The sequence below is a fragment of the Lycorma delicatula genome, chromosome 6 (genome assembly GCF_047948215.1).
Source record: "Lycorma delicatula isolate Av1 chromosome 6, ASM4794821v1, whole genome shotgun sequence".
Taxonomy (NCBI): Eukaryota; Metazoa; Arthropoda; class Insecta; order Hemiptera; family Fulgoridae; genus Lycorma; species Lycorma delicatula.
This window is the reverse complement of record NC_134460.1, coordinates 72,503,518-72,524,370: the sequence shown is the minus strand read 5'-3', so window position 1 is coordinate 72,524,370 and position 20,853 is coordinate 72,503,518. Positions and strand designations below refer to the sequence as shown.

Below are 20,853 nucleotides of genomic sequence, written 5' to 3'. Positions count from 1 at the left end.
CAAATGAATTACCTTTCAGAGGGAAAAATCTGGATAAAGGCGTACTTATTGATGCAATTTTGCACATTGACTCAGGTGATTCACAGCTAAAGGACCATTTTGAGCATTGACTGAAAAACATGTCGTACTAATTACCTATCATGTAAAATGAAATAATTGATCCATGTCACTACATCATCATCATTGGCACTACAATTAGGGAACACGTCATAAGGGTTAAAAAAGTTTCCATTTGCATTTAGGCTGAAGAAACCGTGGATACTTTGGCAAAGAACAGCTGTCTATTGGATTATGTTTCTTCGATGAAAAGGCCAATTAAATTTAAGAATTTTTAGGCTTTGTAGAGCTTGAAGGACTTATGCTGTGAGTATTGCCAAAGCCATTGAAGATTTTGTGACAAACTTAAACCTATAACTTGATATGCATGTGAGGTAGGCCTTGACACATTTCCACTGGTCGACTTGAGACTGTACAAGACTACACTTCATTTACATTCATACATATCATCCTCATTCATCTTCTGAAGTAATACATTATGGTGGTTCTGGAGGCTAAACAGAAAAAGAGAGAAAGAGAAAGATGTTCCACCATGTCTGGGAAAGGAGGAGGAGGTGTGCAGGCGATCATGAGACAAAAGTACAAAAAAGCCTTCTACTTCCATTGTTCTTCTCACAAGCTTAAACGACTTAAACGGTATCCCAGAAATTCAAAACTGTGTTGGAACTATCAAGGAGATAATCACATTTTTTTGTGAATCGGTTTTATGATGCAAGCTTATTGCTAGCATTCCTAAATTGTGTAAGACTGGGAAAGGACTTGTGTAAGGTGGTCAGAGAAATACAGAAGCGAATATAAATGTATTAGAGACCTTAGTTGAAGATGGAAATGCAGCATGAAAAAATGCTTATCAAATGTATGCAGTGGCATGCAGATTTTTATTTATTGTGTCAGTAGCGTTAATTGATAAGTATTCTGCTATACTAGAACCCGTAACAAATGCACTTCAATTGAAGACACTTGACATAATTAAAGCCAATCAGCATATTCAAACTATTTTTGACTTGTTACAGGTTCATCGGGAAGATGCAGAGAACATCAGACTGCTGTTTTAAAAGAAGCAGTTCATATTAGGATGCATTGGAATGTTGATATAATTGCCACTTCGATTGCTGGCCGACAGAAGCATAAAGCAAACATCCAGCCAAAAATCCATCTGAATTTTGGAGAAGATCTCTAATAATTCCTTATTTGGATTCCATCATATCATCATAGGAAGTCAGATTTTCTATAAATTGCTTGCATTTTCATTGAAAATTTCCATTTGAGTAACATTAAGGTGTTTCATTGGAGTGAAAGTACTTCATCTTGTGCAACTTTCTACAATTTAGAAGGCATTGAAAGAGAAGGGGAATTCCGGTTTTAAAACATGTCTAAGAAGCACCATTGCTGAAATCAAATTAAATGGGTTAGCTGTATTAAGCATTCACCTAAAATGAGTTTTTGCTAACAAGGAGCAATTAGTTAAAGCTATAGTTAGACCATTTGCGTCTATTCCTTGCAAACTATTGTTGCAAAATGAAGTTTTTTTAAATAAATATTTTATTGTTCCTTTTGTTATTGTGTATTATTGACAGCACTCCTCTCACAGATTACCCTTCCTCTACGAAAGAAGTTAAATTCGACCCCCCCCCCTTTCCATTTTGAGCTGGATATATCCCTGAGAGATGGGGCTTATGTAGACAAGTATGAATGTACAAGTTTGACTTAATGGCTTATGTATTATTATTGCCTTGATATTGGCAGCTTTGTTTCATTTTAAGGTGGCTTTTTAACATTTTAAAATGTCCAACTATATTATTCTTATTAATTAAATACCAGAGATTATAAATGTTGGTTACAAAAGCTCAATAAAATCTACTTTATGATATTCTTAAGATTTCAGGCTTGCTAAACAAACAGGCCAATAGTATGACAACTCATACATTATTGTTTGTGATTTATCTTAAGAGTTAATGTTATATTTCATAAACAGTGAAAATTTCATGGCACTAATTAATTTACATTTAATCTCTTTCCACAGAATAAAAACATTTTCCTACTGTAAAATTATAATGTGCTTCACAATATTCAGTATAAGTCAGAGCATTAAAATGACAAAGCAAAAACGATACATCGGGCATATCATAATTTTTTTAATTTCAAAAAAGATTTTTTTGCTTTGATTAATTTTCGCTAGTCTTAATTTTATATCTAACAACTTTGTATTCTTGGAAATACCAGCTAAACCATTTAGTTTTCTATTAATTTCTATAAAAAAATGTTAATAAATTGGCAAACAAATGAAAAGATCGCAAAAAGTTAATTTTATTTTAGTAAGATAAAAGTTTATCAAGTGAAATCATTTCTCATTGTGTTGAAAGTAACTTTATATTATAGTCCAGAGTAAATGATACCTGCAGCCCCTCTGCCTTCCTCTTCAATCTTCTGATTGTTCTCTTCCTCTTCACACACTTTTCTACATGCTTTATTCTTTCTTCCTAGGGCAAGTGCTGTAGGAGTTAGGTAGCCACATGTTTCATTTGTGGCATCATGCATTAGCAGGGTGGATGGATGGTGCTCATGTTTCTGGTAGGAATTAGGGCTGATGCTTCTGTACTTAGTGGGAGTAATGCTCTCTCTATATGCCTATTGCACTGCCCAAGGATTTTTTTTCTACCTGTGAACAGACAAAAACCCAAACTTCTGACCGTTGAATCTACTAGGTAAAACTAGGTCATTTATTCTTATTGCTAATCAATCTCTAAAGAAACGTTCATTAAACTGAAACCACTTATTGTTCCTGGAAATCACATCTTTAAAAAAAAGTTTCCACACATTAAAAGGATGGTTTTTACAGTATCATTGTGAAAAATCATTAACATTTGTATAATACCCCTTCTTGATTGCAATAATTTTGATTTATATTTTTATTGTTACAGATGGAGGTGGAATGAGGGCAGATGAAGTTAAGGATGTTAAGGTGAAATTTGAGACCTTAAGAGCAATGGATCAAGCTGAAACACTAGACATTGATAGCCACATGTCTGAAAGGGTTAGAAATACGGTTATTTGTAACTGGTTTGATATGAAGTAGTAGTATTGGTATTCCAGTTTTTATTTGTTTAAGTAAATGAATAATTTTTTTGTTACTGCAAATAAATATTATTTCCAAAAAAATTAAATAAAATTTGCTATAGTTAAAAATATTTTTTTTTACCAAATTTAAATCAGTTTTTTATATACAATAATTAAAATTCTAATTTTTGTTTAAATTACATTAAAATAATATTTTTATTAAACAATCATTTTTAATTTAAAATAATATTTTTTATTGTGATTTATTTTTTTTAAACCTTTTTTTTTTCAAATTATTTTGAGTAAAACAATGTTTTATAATTAAATTTTACTTAATATTTGCTTACAGTAATTAATGAATTATTATAAGAAAGGTTTTATGGACATGTGATTTTTTTCTTTTATTATGTTCAGTTTAGTTGCAAGCTTTACCCTTAGTATTTATAGTAATAAAGTATTAGTTGCATCTGTACTGTTGATTTTCCTTACATAATCTATAAAAGATTAATCTCTGTGGTTATTTAAACTATATTGTGCTCAAAAAGTGGTTATATCATTTAGAAAGTTATTATTATAGAACATCATTATCAATAGAAAAAAACAAATACGGAAGGAATAATATATGAAAATTTATCAAGTTTTTCATACTGCATTAAGAAATATTCTCACGTGTGCAGAATATGGCTAAGCATATCTAACCAATATTCATTTTCTTTATAACTGTTATCAAATGACTTCAGTGCAGTGACAATTGTTAATTTTTCCCTCAATATATATTATCACGTACTTGTATTGAATAAATCCTGTCATTGATGTGAAATCAATCTGTTAAGAAAAATTCTAAATTTATTTTTGGCAATGTTGATGAGAGGGATGTAGGTGAAGATGTTTCTTCAAAAATCTAGCTGAGAAATATAGCATTGAAAATATCTTAAACCATTTATCTCCTGTGTGACCACCATTTTGGTGGAAGCTAACACTTCTCATCTCCTTGAAATTAGAACACGTTGAACTTTAATTATAGAACACATCAAGCATGTTCCTATGAAGACATCATTTTAGAGTATTTTTTATTGCAGTACCAATGTTTTTCTTATCCTGTTTGTATCTTTAATGGTGTACAGATTTCATGAATTTCCTGCATCAATTCTGGAATTGCTTATTTTGACATACGAGGTGCGACAATAAAGTAATGAGACTGATGTGAAAAAAAAAGTTGCTTCCTGTTTTTGTCATGTTTAGTGTTGTCTCCTTCAAAGTAGATCCCCTCTGATTGCACATACTTATTCCAGCGCTTCTGCCATTGATGATAACATTTCTGGAACTCATCTTCTGTAATATCCTCCAAGACGCTCGTCACAGCTTTTTGGACATCTTGTGTTATTTGAAAATGGTGTCCCTTGACTGCCATTTTGACTCTTGGAAATAGAAAAAAGTCGCACGGAGCGATATCTGGTGAATAAGGTGGCTGTGGTAGTACTGAAGTTTGTTTTGAGGTTAAAAATTGCTGTACTGACAGAGCAGTATGGGATGGCGCATACTGCTCTGCATCACGATTATCGTGATGTAGAATCCAATTATCAGCAATGTTGGTACGGACACGAAGAACTCGTTTACGAAGTGTTTCTAAAATTTCTTTGTGGAAATATTTGTTAACTGTTTGTCCTGGAGGCACCCACTCTTTATGAACGATTCCCTTGGAATCGAAGAAGCACACAAGCATGCATTTCACTTTTGACTTTGACATGCGAGCTTTTTTTGGTCTGGGTGATCCCTTTGAGTACCATTGCAAACTTTGGTGTTTTTTCTCTGGATCGTATTGAAAAACCAACCTTCATCACCAGTGGTAACACGGCTCAACAAATCTGGATTGATTTCCGTTTGCTCTAACAGATCGGCTGCAACATTTTCCCGTGTTTCTCGCTGTTGTTGCGTGAGATTTTTGGAGACCATTTTTGCACAAATCTTTCTCATACCAAGATCTTCAGTTAATATTAGACGAACCGTTTCTCGATCGATGTTGAGTTCTTCTGCAATCATTTTCACGCTTAATCTTCTATCAGATCGTACGATTTCGCGCATCCTGGTCAAGTTGACATCTGTCTGTGAGGTTGATGATGGTCGTCCACTGCGGTCTTCATCTTCAACATTCGTTCTGCCTTCATTAAAAATTTTATGCCACCGAAAAACTTGAGCTCTTGACATAACCTCCTCTCCAAAAGCCTTCTGAAGCTTACCGTAAGTTGTTGTTGCGTGTTATTGTCGCACCTCGTATAATGGTTTACTGTGTTTTGATATAGTGAAGAGAGCTGATAGTAACATTTTTAAGAATAAAAATTTTTCCATGCATAATTTTTTTTAAATTGTGTTATTTTCATTTTTTGCAGTAGTTAGGATACATATATCTGCTATAACAATGTGTTTGGGTAGGTTTAGAGTTTTACATGCTTCTTACACATAGTTTTGTTTTAGATGTATTTAAACTTTACTAACTTGGGGATACTTATGCTCCAAGGCATGGCAGATGTAAGTCCTGTCTCTCTTTCAGGAATGTTATAGTGGGTCACTATTAATAATTGAAAATATAATTTTTTTTCTTCTATTGACTGTTGGTGAATAACAAAGGAAACGTAAAATAATTTTTATCTACCATTTCTCTTAAACAGTTGTATTTAATCCCATAGCTAAAAAGTTCAGAAATTTTTTCTGAATGACTGGCTTTTTTTGTTTCTGGAAAATAAAAGTGAAAAGAGATGAGCTGCTGTTACAAACTATACTCCTCATGTAACATTCACCGTTAACAAGGAGCAGAGATGCTTGACATACTGCGTAAATCTTGGCACTTATAGTGAGTGAGATTGTTTGCTGCTGCACATTGCAGTTATAATGTTTTTGCTTTTTATATTTCATTGCTATTTACTATTAATCAGTTGTGTGATCAAATAAATGATGATATTGGCAGAATTGCTGTACTTAAAGTATAAAGCTAATTATTTGTAGTGTGGGTATGGTGTCTGTTTAATGTTAGTGATATTTTGAATTAAGGAAAATATATTCAAAAACATTTTTATAACTGTATTTTTCTTGATTTTTCAACTTATGTAATGCACATGTTTAAGATATAAAAATGCAGCCTGATATCATTTAGTTCATAATTACCACCTTAAAGTGAGTGAAAGTCATAATCATCATTGGATTAGATCATTGACAAGTTTTGGTATCAATTAACATTTTCATTCATCTTTAACTGGTCTACCAACATACGATGCCCTTCAGGGGAAAAAACACACACACGTGCACGCACACAAACACAACACATCACCACCACCAGAAATATTTGAATTCAATGTAATGTTATTCAGCCCTATAATGAGAAATTGTGTTGCTTAGCTCCATAAAAAAATCTTGCCAAATATGAGGCATGTTTTTAAAGTAAGGTCTGTTCTTGAAATAAAAACAAAACTGAAATATGTGAATAAACATTATTACTTATTTAAAAAATACATATATTTATTAGTTTTCTACATAGCTGCCTTCAACTTAATGTATTTTTCATAGTGTTTCACTAGCATCATCGTTCCCTCTTCAAAAAAATTCTGCCGCCAATGGCTTAAATTGTGCTTTAATGTCACTTTCAGTTCACTGTCATCATCAAATTTTTGTGATGCAAGCAGTTATTTAAGGTTAAGAAAAAGAGAATAATTGCTGGAAGTTAGGTTAGGGCTCTAGGGTGGGTGATTGAAGATTATACTTGAAATTTTTCCAGTCGCTGCACTATCTGATTTGCCATGTGTGACTGGGCATTGTCATGGAAAAAAAAAATTTTGCAGAGTAGCATCCTACATAATTTTTTTATTTTATAGCTCTTCTAAGATTTTTTTTTTTAATGATTAGTAATACATATCAGTATGCTCAGCAGTTTTATGATCATTAAATTCGACAAGCAAGAAGACCTTGAATTTCAAGGTCCCATTTTTTCTGAAGGAAAAAGGAATTTAAAGAAGACCTTGAAATTTTGTGGGATTTCTGCAGAAAGTCCACTTATCGTAAACCTCTGTCTCAGACAAAATCATCAACACGCTCAATCAGGCGTACAGTAGTGACAGACTTGTGTCCTTGCTCACCTTTGTCATGGACGTCCATTCTCCCTTCTTTAAATTTCCTACACCATTCCTGTACACTACCATCACTTATAAAGTTTTTTCTGCAATCATCCACTAGGCTTTTTCTGCAATGGATTTCAGCAGCGCTACATTCTTCTGCTTGTAGAAAACATATCAGACTTTGCAACTCACATTTGATGGGAGCATCCATCATAGTGGCCATGTTCAATTGCCCATAGCTCAGCTCAGACTGATGCAATGGAGCCGGAAATGGCAGAGGTTGTGGTGGCGGCCAGCACAATCACATAACACACAGATGTGGCTTCACCTGTTTACTTAGATGCACGATCCAAGGTTGAAAAAAAAACCGCCATCGTACATATGAGTATATATATTACTTTACTGAAATTAATCTTTTAAATTCATATAATTCCTCTGTACTGTTAAATTATGTATTATAAATTCTACTAACATAAACCACCACAATTGTTCTTACAATTGAGATGAGGCGTTTCTTACCTTAATTTTATCATGATAGTACTTTTGCGGGTTCCTGGATCTCGCAAATTCATAATTGAATTCATTTGATTAAATTCACATTAAAATAAAAATATTAAAAATACTAAGAATATTAAAAATTAACAGTATACTGCATCATTAAAATAAAACCACACATTGTTTTATTTTCTATTGTTTTACAATAAGTGGTTTAAATAAAATCACATGGTTAAATTTAATTTAACATTACATGAAATATAGACATCACAATAATTAGATAAGTTAAACTTTCCATATTAATTTTCAAAAACTAGTTTAATGGTATTCTGTATCATCAGTTGGCATTAAAGTCTATATCTATTACATTAAAAAATATTGTTTTCATTTTATTTGAAATTATATCTTGAAATTTTGAATAATATTAAAAGTGTACATGTAAATTTTGCTGCCCTTCAGTGCAGCAGCTCTACACATAAGAATATCCTTTCAGTAATGAATTTAGATTATCGTGAACTATTATCGTAATTATTGATCAGTTGCCTGTGACTACCCAAGTAAATCTGTTTCATTTTAGTTAAGTAAGGAATTAATTATTTTTAAGTAGTTGAAAGTTGACGATTCCTAAGCAGTTATCCATTTTCATAGTTAGTTCACTTCAGGAAGCAGTAGTTTACACTACTTCCTTGATAAACCTTGATTCTCAATTAGACTTTTAAGGTGTCCAAAAATAATAAATGATCGTTGTACCAGTTTACTTCCTTGTACAACTTTTTATTAAATTTTTCCGTTTCATCTCACATTCTTTCCTTACCTTTTCTTTCAATATTGTCAGTAAAACAATAACACAGCTGATCTTGCATTCTACTTTAAACAAGCAAGTAGATTTTTTAATCTGATCATTTTCTTTACATTCATGGTAAAATCTTCTACGTGTAATTATAATGTTCCTTCCATTTCTTTTTGGTTTATGAAAAGGTATCAATATCTATGAGTTGATTTATAAAAATAAGAAAGCTTGGTTTATAAAAACAAACAAAACAAACAAACAAAAAAAATCTTAATCTGTTTAGTTCAGTGACATGTCTCCTTCAATGTAGACCCCTTCTGATGTAACATACTAATCCCAGTGATGGTTCCATTGTTGGAAGAATCTTTCACATTTATATGGTAATTTTTAGTGACCACCTTAAGACCTCACATCGCAATTCTTTTGTCTTCAAATCTCTTTTTTTTTAGTAGAATTTTAAGCTTAGGAAAGAGCCAAAAATCGCAGGTAGGCATGTATCGTGAGTAAGGAGCCTGTGTTAGCGGTTCAGTTCCATGTTTTGCCAAGACTTTTTGGGTAAAATGTATTGCTGACCTAGAGTGTTGTCATGATGAATTTTCTAGTTGCTGTTTTTCCAAAGCTGTTGCCTCTTGCATTGAACAGCGTCTCTAAGCTATCGAAGAAAAATTATGTAGTATTCTTTATTGACAGTTGGTCCTTGAGGAGTATACTTGTGATGAGCCATGCATTGATAATAAAAAAAAAGACTGTCAGCATGTCCTTCATTTTGCGTTGTGATTACCTGGATTTCTTTTGCTGCAGAAAACTTTGAGTTTTCCAGTAGGATGACTGTACCTTTGTCTCAGGGACAATAGCTGTAGAACCATGTTTCACCTCTCAGTTATTATTTTTTTTTTTTATTAAAATTGGGATCACTATTAGCACTTTACATGTCTTGTGCAATTTGCAATTGGTTCTCCTTTTGTTCATAAGTGAGAAGTTTTGGTACGGAGTTTGCTGCTATATGCTGCATCCTGAGATCTGTTAAAATAGGATTGCACTGAGCCAAATGAGATTCCTATTTCATCTTCAAGATGTTTATAGATGATCATTCATCACAATCTGTCGAACTTGGCTGATTCTTTGCAGGATTGTTGTTGGTGGAAGATCTGCTAAAGCGTTTGTCATTTTTGACATACTTTGGCCATCTTGGAAATGGCATTTTATCACTTTAATTTGTGTGACATCCATAGCTTGATCACCAAAGACTGTTTGAATCTTCCTTATTATCTGTACTTGTATGTTGCCAAGTTTCTGACAAAATTTAATTCAGATTCTCTGCTCAGCCTTTCAGTCATTTTAAACTGCAATGAAAACATGGCAGTCTCTGTTCACACGTTTTCATTTGCAAGCAGTGACTGGCTATAATAGCAGCAAAAGAATGAATCATTCACAACCATTATGAATCAAGGTCACATTCCACAATGGCCCCCTCCTGCACTACAACTGTCGTGAGTAAGGTTGGATTCTTTTTGATCACACCTCATATACTCTGTCTACAATATTATTTGCATTCTTTGTTCTTTCTCTTCATTTTGTGTTCACCCTTGTAATGTTCTAAATGATGCTAACTTTTTTAAAGGATTTCCTGTTTAATGCTATCAAGTGCTGGGACTTTATTTTGACACTTTTGAGTAACAGAATATCCTTTGGTTATGATATAAATCTTATATTAGTTCCGTTTAGTGATAGGGCTGCTTCCTCACTGCTTCAAGCTGGAGGATTTTGTTTGGAGTCAATCCCCTACTTTGAAATATTGTCTTAATTGTGGCTACCAAGTCATGTTTATCCAAAAGAAAGAAAAATGTAGAAAAACAAAATAAGGTTTAGTTAGGATGAAAGGGTTGAATTGCTGGTAGAAGGTAAGAGGAATCGACAATTTGCTTGAGCAGGGTTGCTAGATCCCTGAATTAGGTCTCCCACAAGGATCTTGAAGGTTATTTCCGTGGTACAAAAATGAAGTCATAATTGTTTGTTCCTTTCCTTCTATGCAAACATGTAGTTTTACATCTTTGTTTTCAAGAATATTTCGTTTACAAATGTTAATAAATGTTCTATATAAGTTATTCATTAATAAATATTCTAAACTTCAAGTAAATAAACATTGCCTAACACTGAATGTAAAACCAAATAAATATTATCTAAACAACTTCCAGTTATGACTGACATTTCTAGGTATAAAAAATGTTTCACTAAAGGTAATTATGTGTATTTAGAAGAGGTTACTAAAGTTTAGGAAAAGTAAACAGATTTAATGTGGGTTATCATCCACTATATTAATAAACATTAATAACTTCAAGAGATTCCAAAATTTCTCTTGATAATAATAATGTTGTTCTCTTGGCTGTTCCTGAGGTGAACAGTGTCACTTATAGTGCTGAATATCACCTGATTTCAGTGGCCTTAGGATGCTTACGTGCAGCTGTGTATTTGACTGGTAAAGAAGACAATAGGAAACCTCTGCATTTCTTATTTTCCTTATTTTGTGTAACACTTATGTTTTTTACTTTTGAGGATTGGTAAAGAAGACCAATGAAACCTCTGCACTCTTTATTCTCCCTATTTTGTGTAACACATATGTTTGTTACTTTGGAGGGGTAATGCCATTTTTGTACTTGTTATTATTTTCATTAATCATTTGGTTTTGGTTCCTAATAGAGAGACATCTTGGACTTAAGTTTTTAAGTTTAAGTTTGTACATACAAGGAGTATGAGTTAATAATTAAATGGCTGTCAAGTATTTCCCAGAGTCTGCTCATAAAAAAAAAAGTTACTTTATAATATGTATGCTGCGTTTTAGAAGTTAATTAAATTTTTTTTCAGCCTGTGAAAAGTATTCAAATTTTTTTTTTTTTTTTGTCTTCAGTCATTTGACTGGTTTGATGCAGCTCTCCAAGATTCCCTATCTAGTGCTAGTCATTTCATTTCAGTATACCCTCTACATCCTACATCCCTAACAATTTGTTTTACATATTCCAAACGTGGCCTGCCTACACAATTTTTCCCTTCTACCTGTCCTTCCAATATTAAAGCGACTATTCCAGGATGCCTTAGTATGTGGCCTATAAGTCTGTCTCTTCTTTTAACTATATTTTTCCAAATGCTTCTTTCTTCATCTATTTGCCGCAATACCTCTTCATTTGTCACTTTATCCACCCATCTGATTTTTAACATTCTCCTATAGCACCACATTTCAAAAGCTTCTAATCTTTTCTTCTCAGATACTCCGATTGTCCAAGTTTCACTTCCATATATAGCGACACTCCAAACATACACTCTCAAAAATCTTTTCCTGACATTTAAATTAATTTTTGATGTAAACAAATTATATTTCTTACTGAAGGCTCGTTTTGCTTATGCTATTCGGCATTTTATATCGCTCCTGCTTCGTCCATCTTTAGTAATTCTACCTCCCAAATAACAAAATTCTTCTACCTCCATAATCTTTTCTCCTCCTATTTTCACATTCAGTGGTCCATCTTTGTTGTTTCTACTACATTTCATTACTTTTGTTTTGTTCTTGTTTATTTTCATGCGATAGTTCTTGCGTAGGACTTCATCTATGCCGTTCATTGTTTCTTCTAAATCCTTTTTACTCTCGGCTAGAATTACTATATCATCAGCATATTGTAGCATCTTTATCTTTTCACCTTGTACTGTTACTCCGAATCTAAATTGTTCTTTAACATCATTAACTGCTAGTTCCATGTAAAGATTAAAAAGTAACTGAGATAGGGAACATCCTTGTCGGACTCCCTTTCTTATTACGGCTTCTTTCTTATGTTCTTCAATTGTTACTGTTGCTGTTTGGTTCCTGTACATGTTAGCAATTGTTCTTCTATCTCTGTATTTGAACCCTAATTTTTTTAAAATGCTGAACATTTTATTCCAGTCTACGTTATCGAATGCCTTTTCTAGGTCTATAAACGCCAAGTATGTTGGTTTGTTTTTCTTTAATCTTCCTTCTACTATTAATCTGAGGCCTAAAATTGCTTCCCTTGTCCCTATACTTTTCCTGAAACCAAATTGGTCTTCTCCTAACACTTCTTCCACTCTCCTCTCAATTCTTCTGTATAAAATTCTAGTTAAGATTTTTGATGCATGACTAGTTAAACTAATTGTTCTGTATTCTTCACATTTATCTGCCCCTGCTTTCTTTGGTATCATCACTATAACACTTTTTTTGAAGTCTGATGGAAATTCCCCATTTTCATAAATATTATACACCAGTTTGTATAATCTATCAATCGCTTCCTCGCCTGCACTGCACAGTAATTCTACAGGTATTCTGTCTATTCCATTAGCCTTTCTGTATAAATTATAGAGATTAACCATTTTTCAACTTTTATTCATATCTTAATTGTTAAGTTATAAGATTTTGCATCAGTAGTAAGATGAAATAATGATAATATAACATGTTTTCTTGCTTTGATTGAAAGCTAGTGTTTGGAAACTGTCTAAAATCTTATTGGTTGAAGATTCATTTTTTAGACTTTATTTAATTATATTTAAAATATTTTGTACTTAATTATTTTGGTAAAATTATTTTTCTTGGTAAAACACAGTTTCTTAGGAGTTAACACAATCTTATATTCTCAGGTTGAGCTTTCTTTTTACCTGTCATCCTCTATACATTAGCAAAATGTATAAATTTATTTATTTAATTCAGTTCCATTTAGTTTTTGGTAATTTATTCTTTTGTTACTTATTTTTATTAATAAAATTGAAATCTGTTATTATGTAATCTACAATTTTAAACCACCTAATTTAAAAAAAAAATATTTGTGATAAATCCTTTAACTTTAATAAAAGAGGTATATCTAGTAAATATGAGAATTCATTCTCTTGCACTAGAAAACCCACTTTTACCTGATATGCACCTCAGCTCCAGGATTGGCCTTTTTTTTTTTTTTAGCCACTATGCAGGAAAAAGCTTCTTATACAGCTACTCTGTTAAAACCCAATTAGATACCAAGGATGTAATAATTCAAAAGTAATCTCTACCTTCTATAACTTTAGTGAGCAAACCAGTTACCCACAGTAGCCCAGCAGTAACCACCAGGGAGGAACGTATCAAGGGTAATGGAAAAGAACAAATGAAGAAGTAAAAGAGATAAATCTATCTGTAATATTAGGCAAATAATTCCAACTAAGTACTTCCCCAGTACCTTAGGTCATTCCAGGAATGGACAACAATCCTTTGGGAGATCTAAATGTTTGCAGAATATTACTGATAACCACAACAATAATGATAATAACAATTTTTGCATGACCAGCTTAAATATATAATACAACAAATTATTTTTTCTCCAAATACTAAAGAACCTCCTGAGGTAAGACTTAGGCTTTGGCTTCTTGAAGGAAAAGCCTCATTCATTCCTAGAACTGTGTGGGGTGTGGAAGTATCTTTCTTGCTAAATAAAATGTTAGATAGATTTTCCTTTTGGATAATGAGAATTCATACTTGTTTGCTGATTTACTTCAAGACAGGTTTGGTTTAGTGATCTGTGCTGTTTTGTCATGTTATGATTCTTGTATGTAGATGCGTACGTAATGGAATGTTGATTATCAGTTCTTCAGTTTCTTTTTAGTTAAAAATAAATAAATCCAACTTAAGTTGGATTTATTAATTTTATTTATTTTTTTTTATTACATAATTTTTAGCAGAAACCATGTTTAAGGAATTTTTTTTTAGTTCTTGCTAGAATTTTGTTTTTTACTTTTAGTATATATATATATATATACATATGTTTAGTGGTTTAATATTATTTATTATTATTCGATTCATCCAATTACACAATCTATGTAAATAAAAAATTTATTATGTTGAATAAAAAATGTTTTTACAACTGGCAATTGTTTTACACAGGGGGTTGGTGTGGATGAGGAACATACAATGCACACAATGATGATAACTCCTGAGTTATTGGGGCTGATACCTTCCACATCTTCTCATGCAGGTTAGTTTCAATATGTCATTAATTCTTTTTCAGTAAGATAACTGTTTTCATGATTTGTCCAAAGCATTTTCAACGTAGTAAACTAATTTTACATTTTGTAAATGTAAACTGGAATTTTTGTTAAGTTTAATTTTTTAGTATTAGTTGTCTTTTTTTATTAATAAGTTTAAAAGATAATATTGATGTTTTAAGATAGGTATAATTTGGGGAAACTGGGTTTTTGAAAGATTGTTAAAAGTATTGCTGTGTATTGGTGATGATATTGGGTCACCTATAATCAAGTTTATCTGACTTAAGAACCTTAATACCTGGAAATACTTAAGATGTAAATTCAGATTAAATTATTGAAAAAAGTGCAACAAGTTAGTTGCATAATTTTTTTTTATATAAAAAGATTAATTTAAAAAAATGCCAGAAATAAGAGGTCCACATTAAAGGAGGAGGGGTGCTGTTACATATTTTAACCTATGAAAGTTATAGAAAAATCATTTTTATGGTGATTATGATTTTCTAAAAACTAATTATTTTTAACTACTTCAGAAAAAACTATTGTTAGCTTACCAATAACCTTAAAAATTAACAAGATTTTCTGTACTAAGGTACAGTAATTGAGGGGCCTAAGGTAATACCTTATATTCTATATTTTAATATTTATATTTAATTTTTTTATAATCTTCCAGACTACTTTTATACAGTCCAAATTATTGTTTTCCAAAAGTAAGGCTTTAAATAATTTGTTGTAAAAGAGTTTGTTTCAGGCTCTAAAAAAAACAGCAACTAAATGATGGGCTTCAATCCGTAACAGAAAGAATAAAATAAATGAAAACAAAGAAATACCTACTCTTGACGTGATATTTTTTTCTATTAATACAGTAATGTTTGGTCTCACAGAAGGTTATATAATATATTTACTATATCGTGTATATGGAACATCTCAGGATATACACGTTACACTGTGTTATAGTGTATAGAAGGGCCTAATTATGCATGTACATGTATACCACAATATAATTGCATGTTTTCAGAGTACAGAATTTTTCCTCAGTTATTAAGATAACCTTGTGAATAAGACCAATGAAGAAAATTTCTAATAAAAAATATAATACGTTAAAAAATTCATACAAAGTTAATATACAAATTAATATATAATAATCATAGCAGTGCAGCTTCGTTTCAATAAAAATAAAAAAACTGGCATTTATCAATATATTATCTATCTTTGCTTTTCAACACACTATTATTATTGCCCAAGCTTCTTTATGCCCTCAAAAAAAATATTTCTGCTTGTGAAACAAGTCAGAAATCTCATCAGTATGTAAAAGTTTGCATCACTTCAATTCTTGGTCAGAAATGAATTGATGGCCTCTTAATGTTCTCCTTAGTAGACCAGTCAGGTGATATGTAAGGTGTGAAATCATAATTATATGGAGAGTAAGCCAATACCTCAAACTTGATTTTTTTTTCTAAGTGGGCAACAGTATCTGGAAGGGAATTTCTTGCAACAAAACAGTGCTTTTGTTTTAACAGTTTTCCTCAGTGTTTGCTTCAGATTGCAAGCTTCATATTTTCAGTAAGTATTTCATTGTTTATTGTTGTGCCTCTTTTTTGATAATGCTGTAGTGCTGCGCTTGTGAGTGTCAAAAAAACTTTTAACAGTAATTTTCTTATTGATGCTTAAGCTTTTCAACTTTTTCCTAATAGGTGATTTTGGATGTTTCCATGCCATACTTTGCCATTTACTCTTTGGCTCAAAATGGTGGATCCATGTTTTGTCACCAATGAGGATTCTGTTCTGCTAATAAAACCTTTGTTTTATTAGCAGGTCAATTTTTTTTTTTTGATCGCTCAATGAAGGTTTGTTTTTAGTGTCTGAAAGCAATGATTTTACAATATATAAATTAATTTGTAACACATGCACAAAGTATAACAATATATAAACTAAATAACAGAAAAAATAAAATTAACTAACATACTGCACAATAACACAGGTATAATAGGAAAAGTTAAATCACAATATAAAATACTAAGAAAATGTATTATAATAAGTATTAGATAATCAAATATAAATGTCCAGCTTTAAGAAACAACAAGATATTCAATAACATCCTCAGATTGTTTCCTAGAATATTTCAGATGGTAGCTCCTAATTTAAATTTCCAATGCAATGCCATATAACACATGCAGTCCACAAGGATGTGGTGTATTGTTAGTTGGTAGTTACAATAAACACAAACAGGTGTCTGATTAATTAGGTGCCCATGTTTAAGATTGGTATGCCCTATTTGAAAACAGCATATGGTAACCTCCTCTCGATGGTTATTAGAGCTTTAAGAGCTTCATGGCAGCACGGTATCCTTGATATATTGGAGTTTATTATCTACTGTAGCAATCCAGTCACCTTGTTACCTTTCTCAAAGAGTTTGTTTAACAGACTTAATAAAATGGTTAGAAGTAATGCGAGTGGTGAAAGACGATTGCTACATGCATCTTTAGTATTGGAATCTGCATGTTCATTATCTGGGATTCCTACATGGCTGGGGATCCAGCAGAAACTACTTGTTTGTTGTGATGGTTCAACTCTGCAATTGCGTTATGAATTTTGGTGACGATGGGTGTCTAGAATACAAATCTTCTAAAGCTTTGAGTACATTAAATGAATTGCTGTTAATAAGGATGTGACAGTATTTTGGATGAATGATATTAAGCCTTATTGATGGCGTGTAGTTCAGCATTGTAGACACTAGACACTTGTAATACCAGGTAGACTGAACAATAGGTTCCATCACATACAACAAAAGCGCCAGTATCATTCTGTTTCAAACCATTTGTGTACACTACTACATCTGGGTTTGTTTTGAATAGAAGTTGTTAAAACATCTGCTGAAAGACGATTTGATTTTTTATTGTTTGACAAGGTCAGCATTAAAATTTATGGGGTCGAGTCTCCATAGAGGATATAAACAGGGATAGGTTGGGAAAATAGAATGTGTCAAATCTTAAAGGTAGAGTCAGCGTCGGGTAAGAACACCCATTGCTGTATTATATGGGTGACCTTCATACCATTGTAAGCGAGGGTTTGCAAGGACAGCTTTAAAAACTAGGTGATTTTGTTGCCCTTTAAGGGCAGAGTAAGATGCTAGCAGCTAGTTCTGTCTGTCCCAAAGTGATGGCTCACTACAATCAACAAGTATGCTTGTGACAGGGCTTGATCTAAATCATTCATTCTCAAAGTGGGTGATAACACCCCCTTGTAGGCGCTAGAGGCCTTTAGGGGGGGGGGGGGGCAGTAGAAGGCCTACAGAAAATAACAGGCATTCAAGCAGTTTAGGAAGGCTATGGCTGATTAAAAAAAGGCAAAAATTATGTTTTCCTGATTTTTCAATACCTACTACACTAGTACAAAAAATTAAAGGGACACCTATATTTTATGATAAAAAATTATTGTATTCAAACTACTTTAACTTTGCAACCAAGAGGTTTAGAGATGAATAAAAAAAAATTAAAGTTTGAATAATCTACTTTTTGACTGACAGTATACATCAATTTCAAATATCATAAAATTTAAAAAAAAAATCTGTGAGAAGAAAAGTTTTCAAAATTTGATTGTTTTTCTTTGAGTTTGATCAAGTGCGTGGGTGAAATGAAATTTTTATAGTAAACTGCATTAAAATTGTTTAAAAGCTTAAGACTTTAGTTTTAATTTCTTTTTTTGTATGTCTATGATTTTTCTGAACTGAAATATTCACTTTAAAAAGAAAAGGCTACTTTTGTCATTAATGCTGCATATCTCCCGATCTGAGCAATGTATTGATACAAATAATTGTGGAAATTAAAAGGTTTTGATCTAGCTGATGTAGCTTTAATGAGAAATTGTGAGATCTTTTAATGTATTGCAGTTTTTTGGCTTTTGTTCATTTTGTGCCAAGTTATTGAAATCTTTAATGAGAGTGCAACATGTATCACCCGTTCTCAGCTTAACCCAGGATCATGTTACAGTCTCAATCGTTAAAGATTTCAATATGTTGGTACAACATAGACAAAGTACAAAATCCAACGCTACATTAAAGACTTCACAATTTGTCATAAAGGTAGATAAAAACCCTTTAATTGCTGTTTTTAAAAATGCATCTTGAAAACAGCAATTGCAATTATTATTTTTAACAGGTGGTAAGTTTAAAAATTTTGAGGGCCGTGCTAGAAAATTTCTGATTCTCAATGTGGGTGGTGGGTGAAAAAGTTTGAGAATCAATGATTTAAAGGCACCTGTAATGAGATGAAGAAAAGCATGGTGTACAACAGCCAGCATCTTAAGCAAAATGTGACTACTAAAGGGTAGGCAATGCAACCATAATCCAAATGGCACCAAACTAAAGAATAATAAAAACATAACATATGATTGGTCCACTCCCCACTTGTTGGTGTTGTTGCTTGCTAAGACTTGTAGCATATCTAGAATCTTTAAATATCTCACTTTTAACTTTTTATGCTTGGTCCATATAAGATGACTCAAAAAGCGGACCAAAAAATTTAAGGTCAGGAGAGGTAGCAGTTTGTTCTCTATTGAGAAGGACTTGTGGAATAAAAGGGTAACATGTGAGGAAAGACTACACATTTTGCTTTCTCATGTGAGAACCTGAAGCCCATAACCGCCGTGAGGCCCAAGCCTCAAGGCGAGATATATAATCTCAGCTGCAGCTGTTAAACAGGTTGTGATTTATGTATATATATAATATATATAACAAAATCGTCTACAAATAAAGAACATGAAACAGTTGCTTTCACAGATTTAATGAAACTGTTGGTGGCTATAATAAACAAGGTGGTACTTAATACACTTGAGGCACTCCATTCTCCAAGGTGATTCTACTCGACACAGAATCTCCAACACAAACATAGAAAGTTCAGTCATTTAAGAAACCCCTAATAAAGGCAAGCATATTGTCCGCGACTCCCCATTCTTTAAAATTCCCCATTCTTTAGAATAAAACTCCCCATTCTTTAGAATACCACATCGCCAGGCTGTGTTGAAAGCCTTCCTGATGTCAAGGAAAATAGCGACAAGATGTTGATGGAGCAGAAAGGCATTTTGGATAGCTCTTTCCAGTGATACCAGATGGTCAGTGGAAGATCTTCTTTGTCGGAAACTGTATGTTCTGGAAATATCAGGGCATTTGAAAGGGACAGAGATTTTTTATGACGACTGCAGGGATGAGGGTAGTTAGTCATATCCTTGTAGCTGATACCCCGACCTGCATGAAGACAGCAACCTCACTGCTCTATCTACTGTCTATGAGACAGTCTTACAGTCATAGAAATAGCCCCTGAATGTTACTGTATCTTGTAGAAGGTGCATTTCTTGGAAGCATATTATTAAAGGTTCTTTTGCACGTATCAATATTCTAACATCTTCAATGCAGGAAGAGCATGAACGTTCCACTGGATAATGTTCATAAATGAAGGTAACTGTATTTAGGTACAGAATTACAGATATTTATATATATATATAATTAATTATATATATGTATATCAATAAAAAAGATGAAGAAATACTGGGCAGCTCGGAAGAGTAAAATAACACGCTTTTCTCAGAAAAGATCCAACTAATATTGACTTAAGTGGTCCCATGTTGGCCGTAAAAGCATAATAATAATAATAATATATAAATATATAAAATTAATTATAGGTGATTTGGTTTTTCTTTTTAGAATTTTTAATTTTAATAACTTCTGATGCCTTGGAGTCAGGCAGTTCCTCAATCATATCCTCCAGTATTTGAGGTGATGGAGAAATTTTGAAAAGTGGGAAGTCGCAGTCGACAAATATCAATAAAAAAGATGGAGAAATACTGGACAGCTCGGAAGAGTAAAATAACACGCTTTTCTCAGAAAAGATCCAACTAATATTGACTTAAGTGGTCCCATGTTGGCCGTAAAAGCATAATAATAATATATAAAATTAATTATAGGTGATTTGGTTTTTCTTTTTAGAATTTTTAATTTTAATAACTTCTGATGCCTTGGTGTCAGGCAGTTCCTCAATCATATCCTCCAGTATTTGAGGTGATGGGAGAAATTTTGAAAAGTGGGAAGTCGCAGTCGACAACTCAGAAGGGGTGTTTGCTTGGGCTCCCTTAACAGGGTGCTTATTAGATGGCATACTGCCAGCTGTATTTACTCCTCTCTGTAAAGGTAAAACTTCAAGGACTGGCAAAAAGTTCCGACAAAAAATTACTCCTCGGTTGGTATTCAAGGATTTGTGGCATACCACCTTTATGCTAATACTAACCATATTGGTTAGACAATAGAGGGATAGGCTCTTTTTGTTACTAAACATCTCGACCAGTATCAATCTG

At 32.5% G+C, this 20,853-nt stretch overlaps 1 protein-coding gene across 3 annotated transcripts in view; it reads left to right on the top strand.

Annotated features, from left to right (window-relative positions):
- psq (BTB-domain-containing protein pipsqueak) overlaps positions 1–20,853 on the top strand; it is a 76,382-nt gene that overhangs the window by 40,683 nt on the left and 14,846 nt on the right. For all 3 annotated transcript variants that reach the window (XM_075370036.1, XM_075370034.1, XM_075370035.1), the window contains 2 exons: positions 2,979–3,091; positions 14,411–14,501. In XM_075370036.1, coding sequence (XP_075226151.1) covers positions 2,979–3,091; positions 14,411–14,501 — 204 coding nt within the window. The remainder of the gene's footprint in view (positions 1–2,978; positions 3,092–14,410; positions 14,502–20,853) is intronic.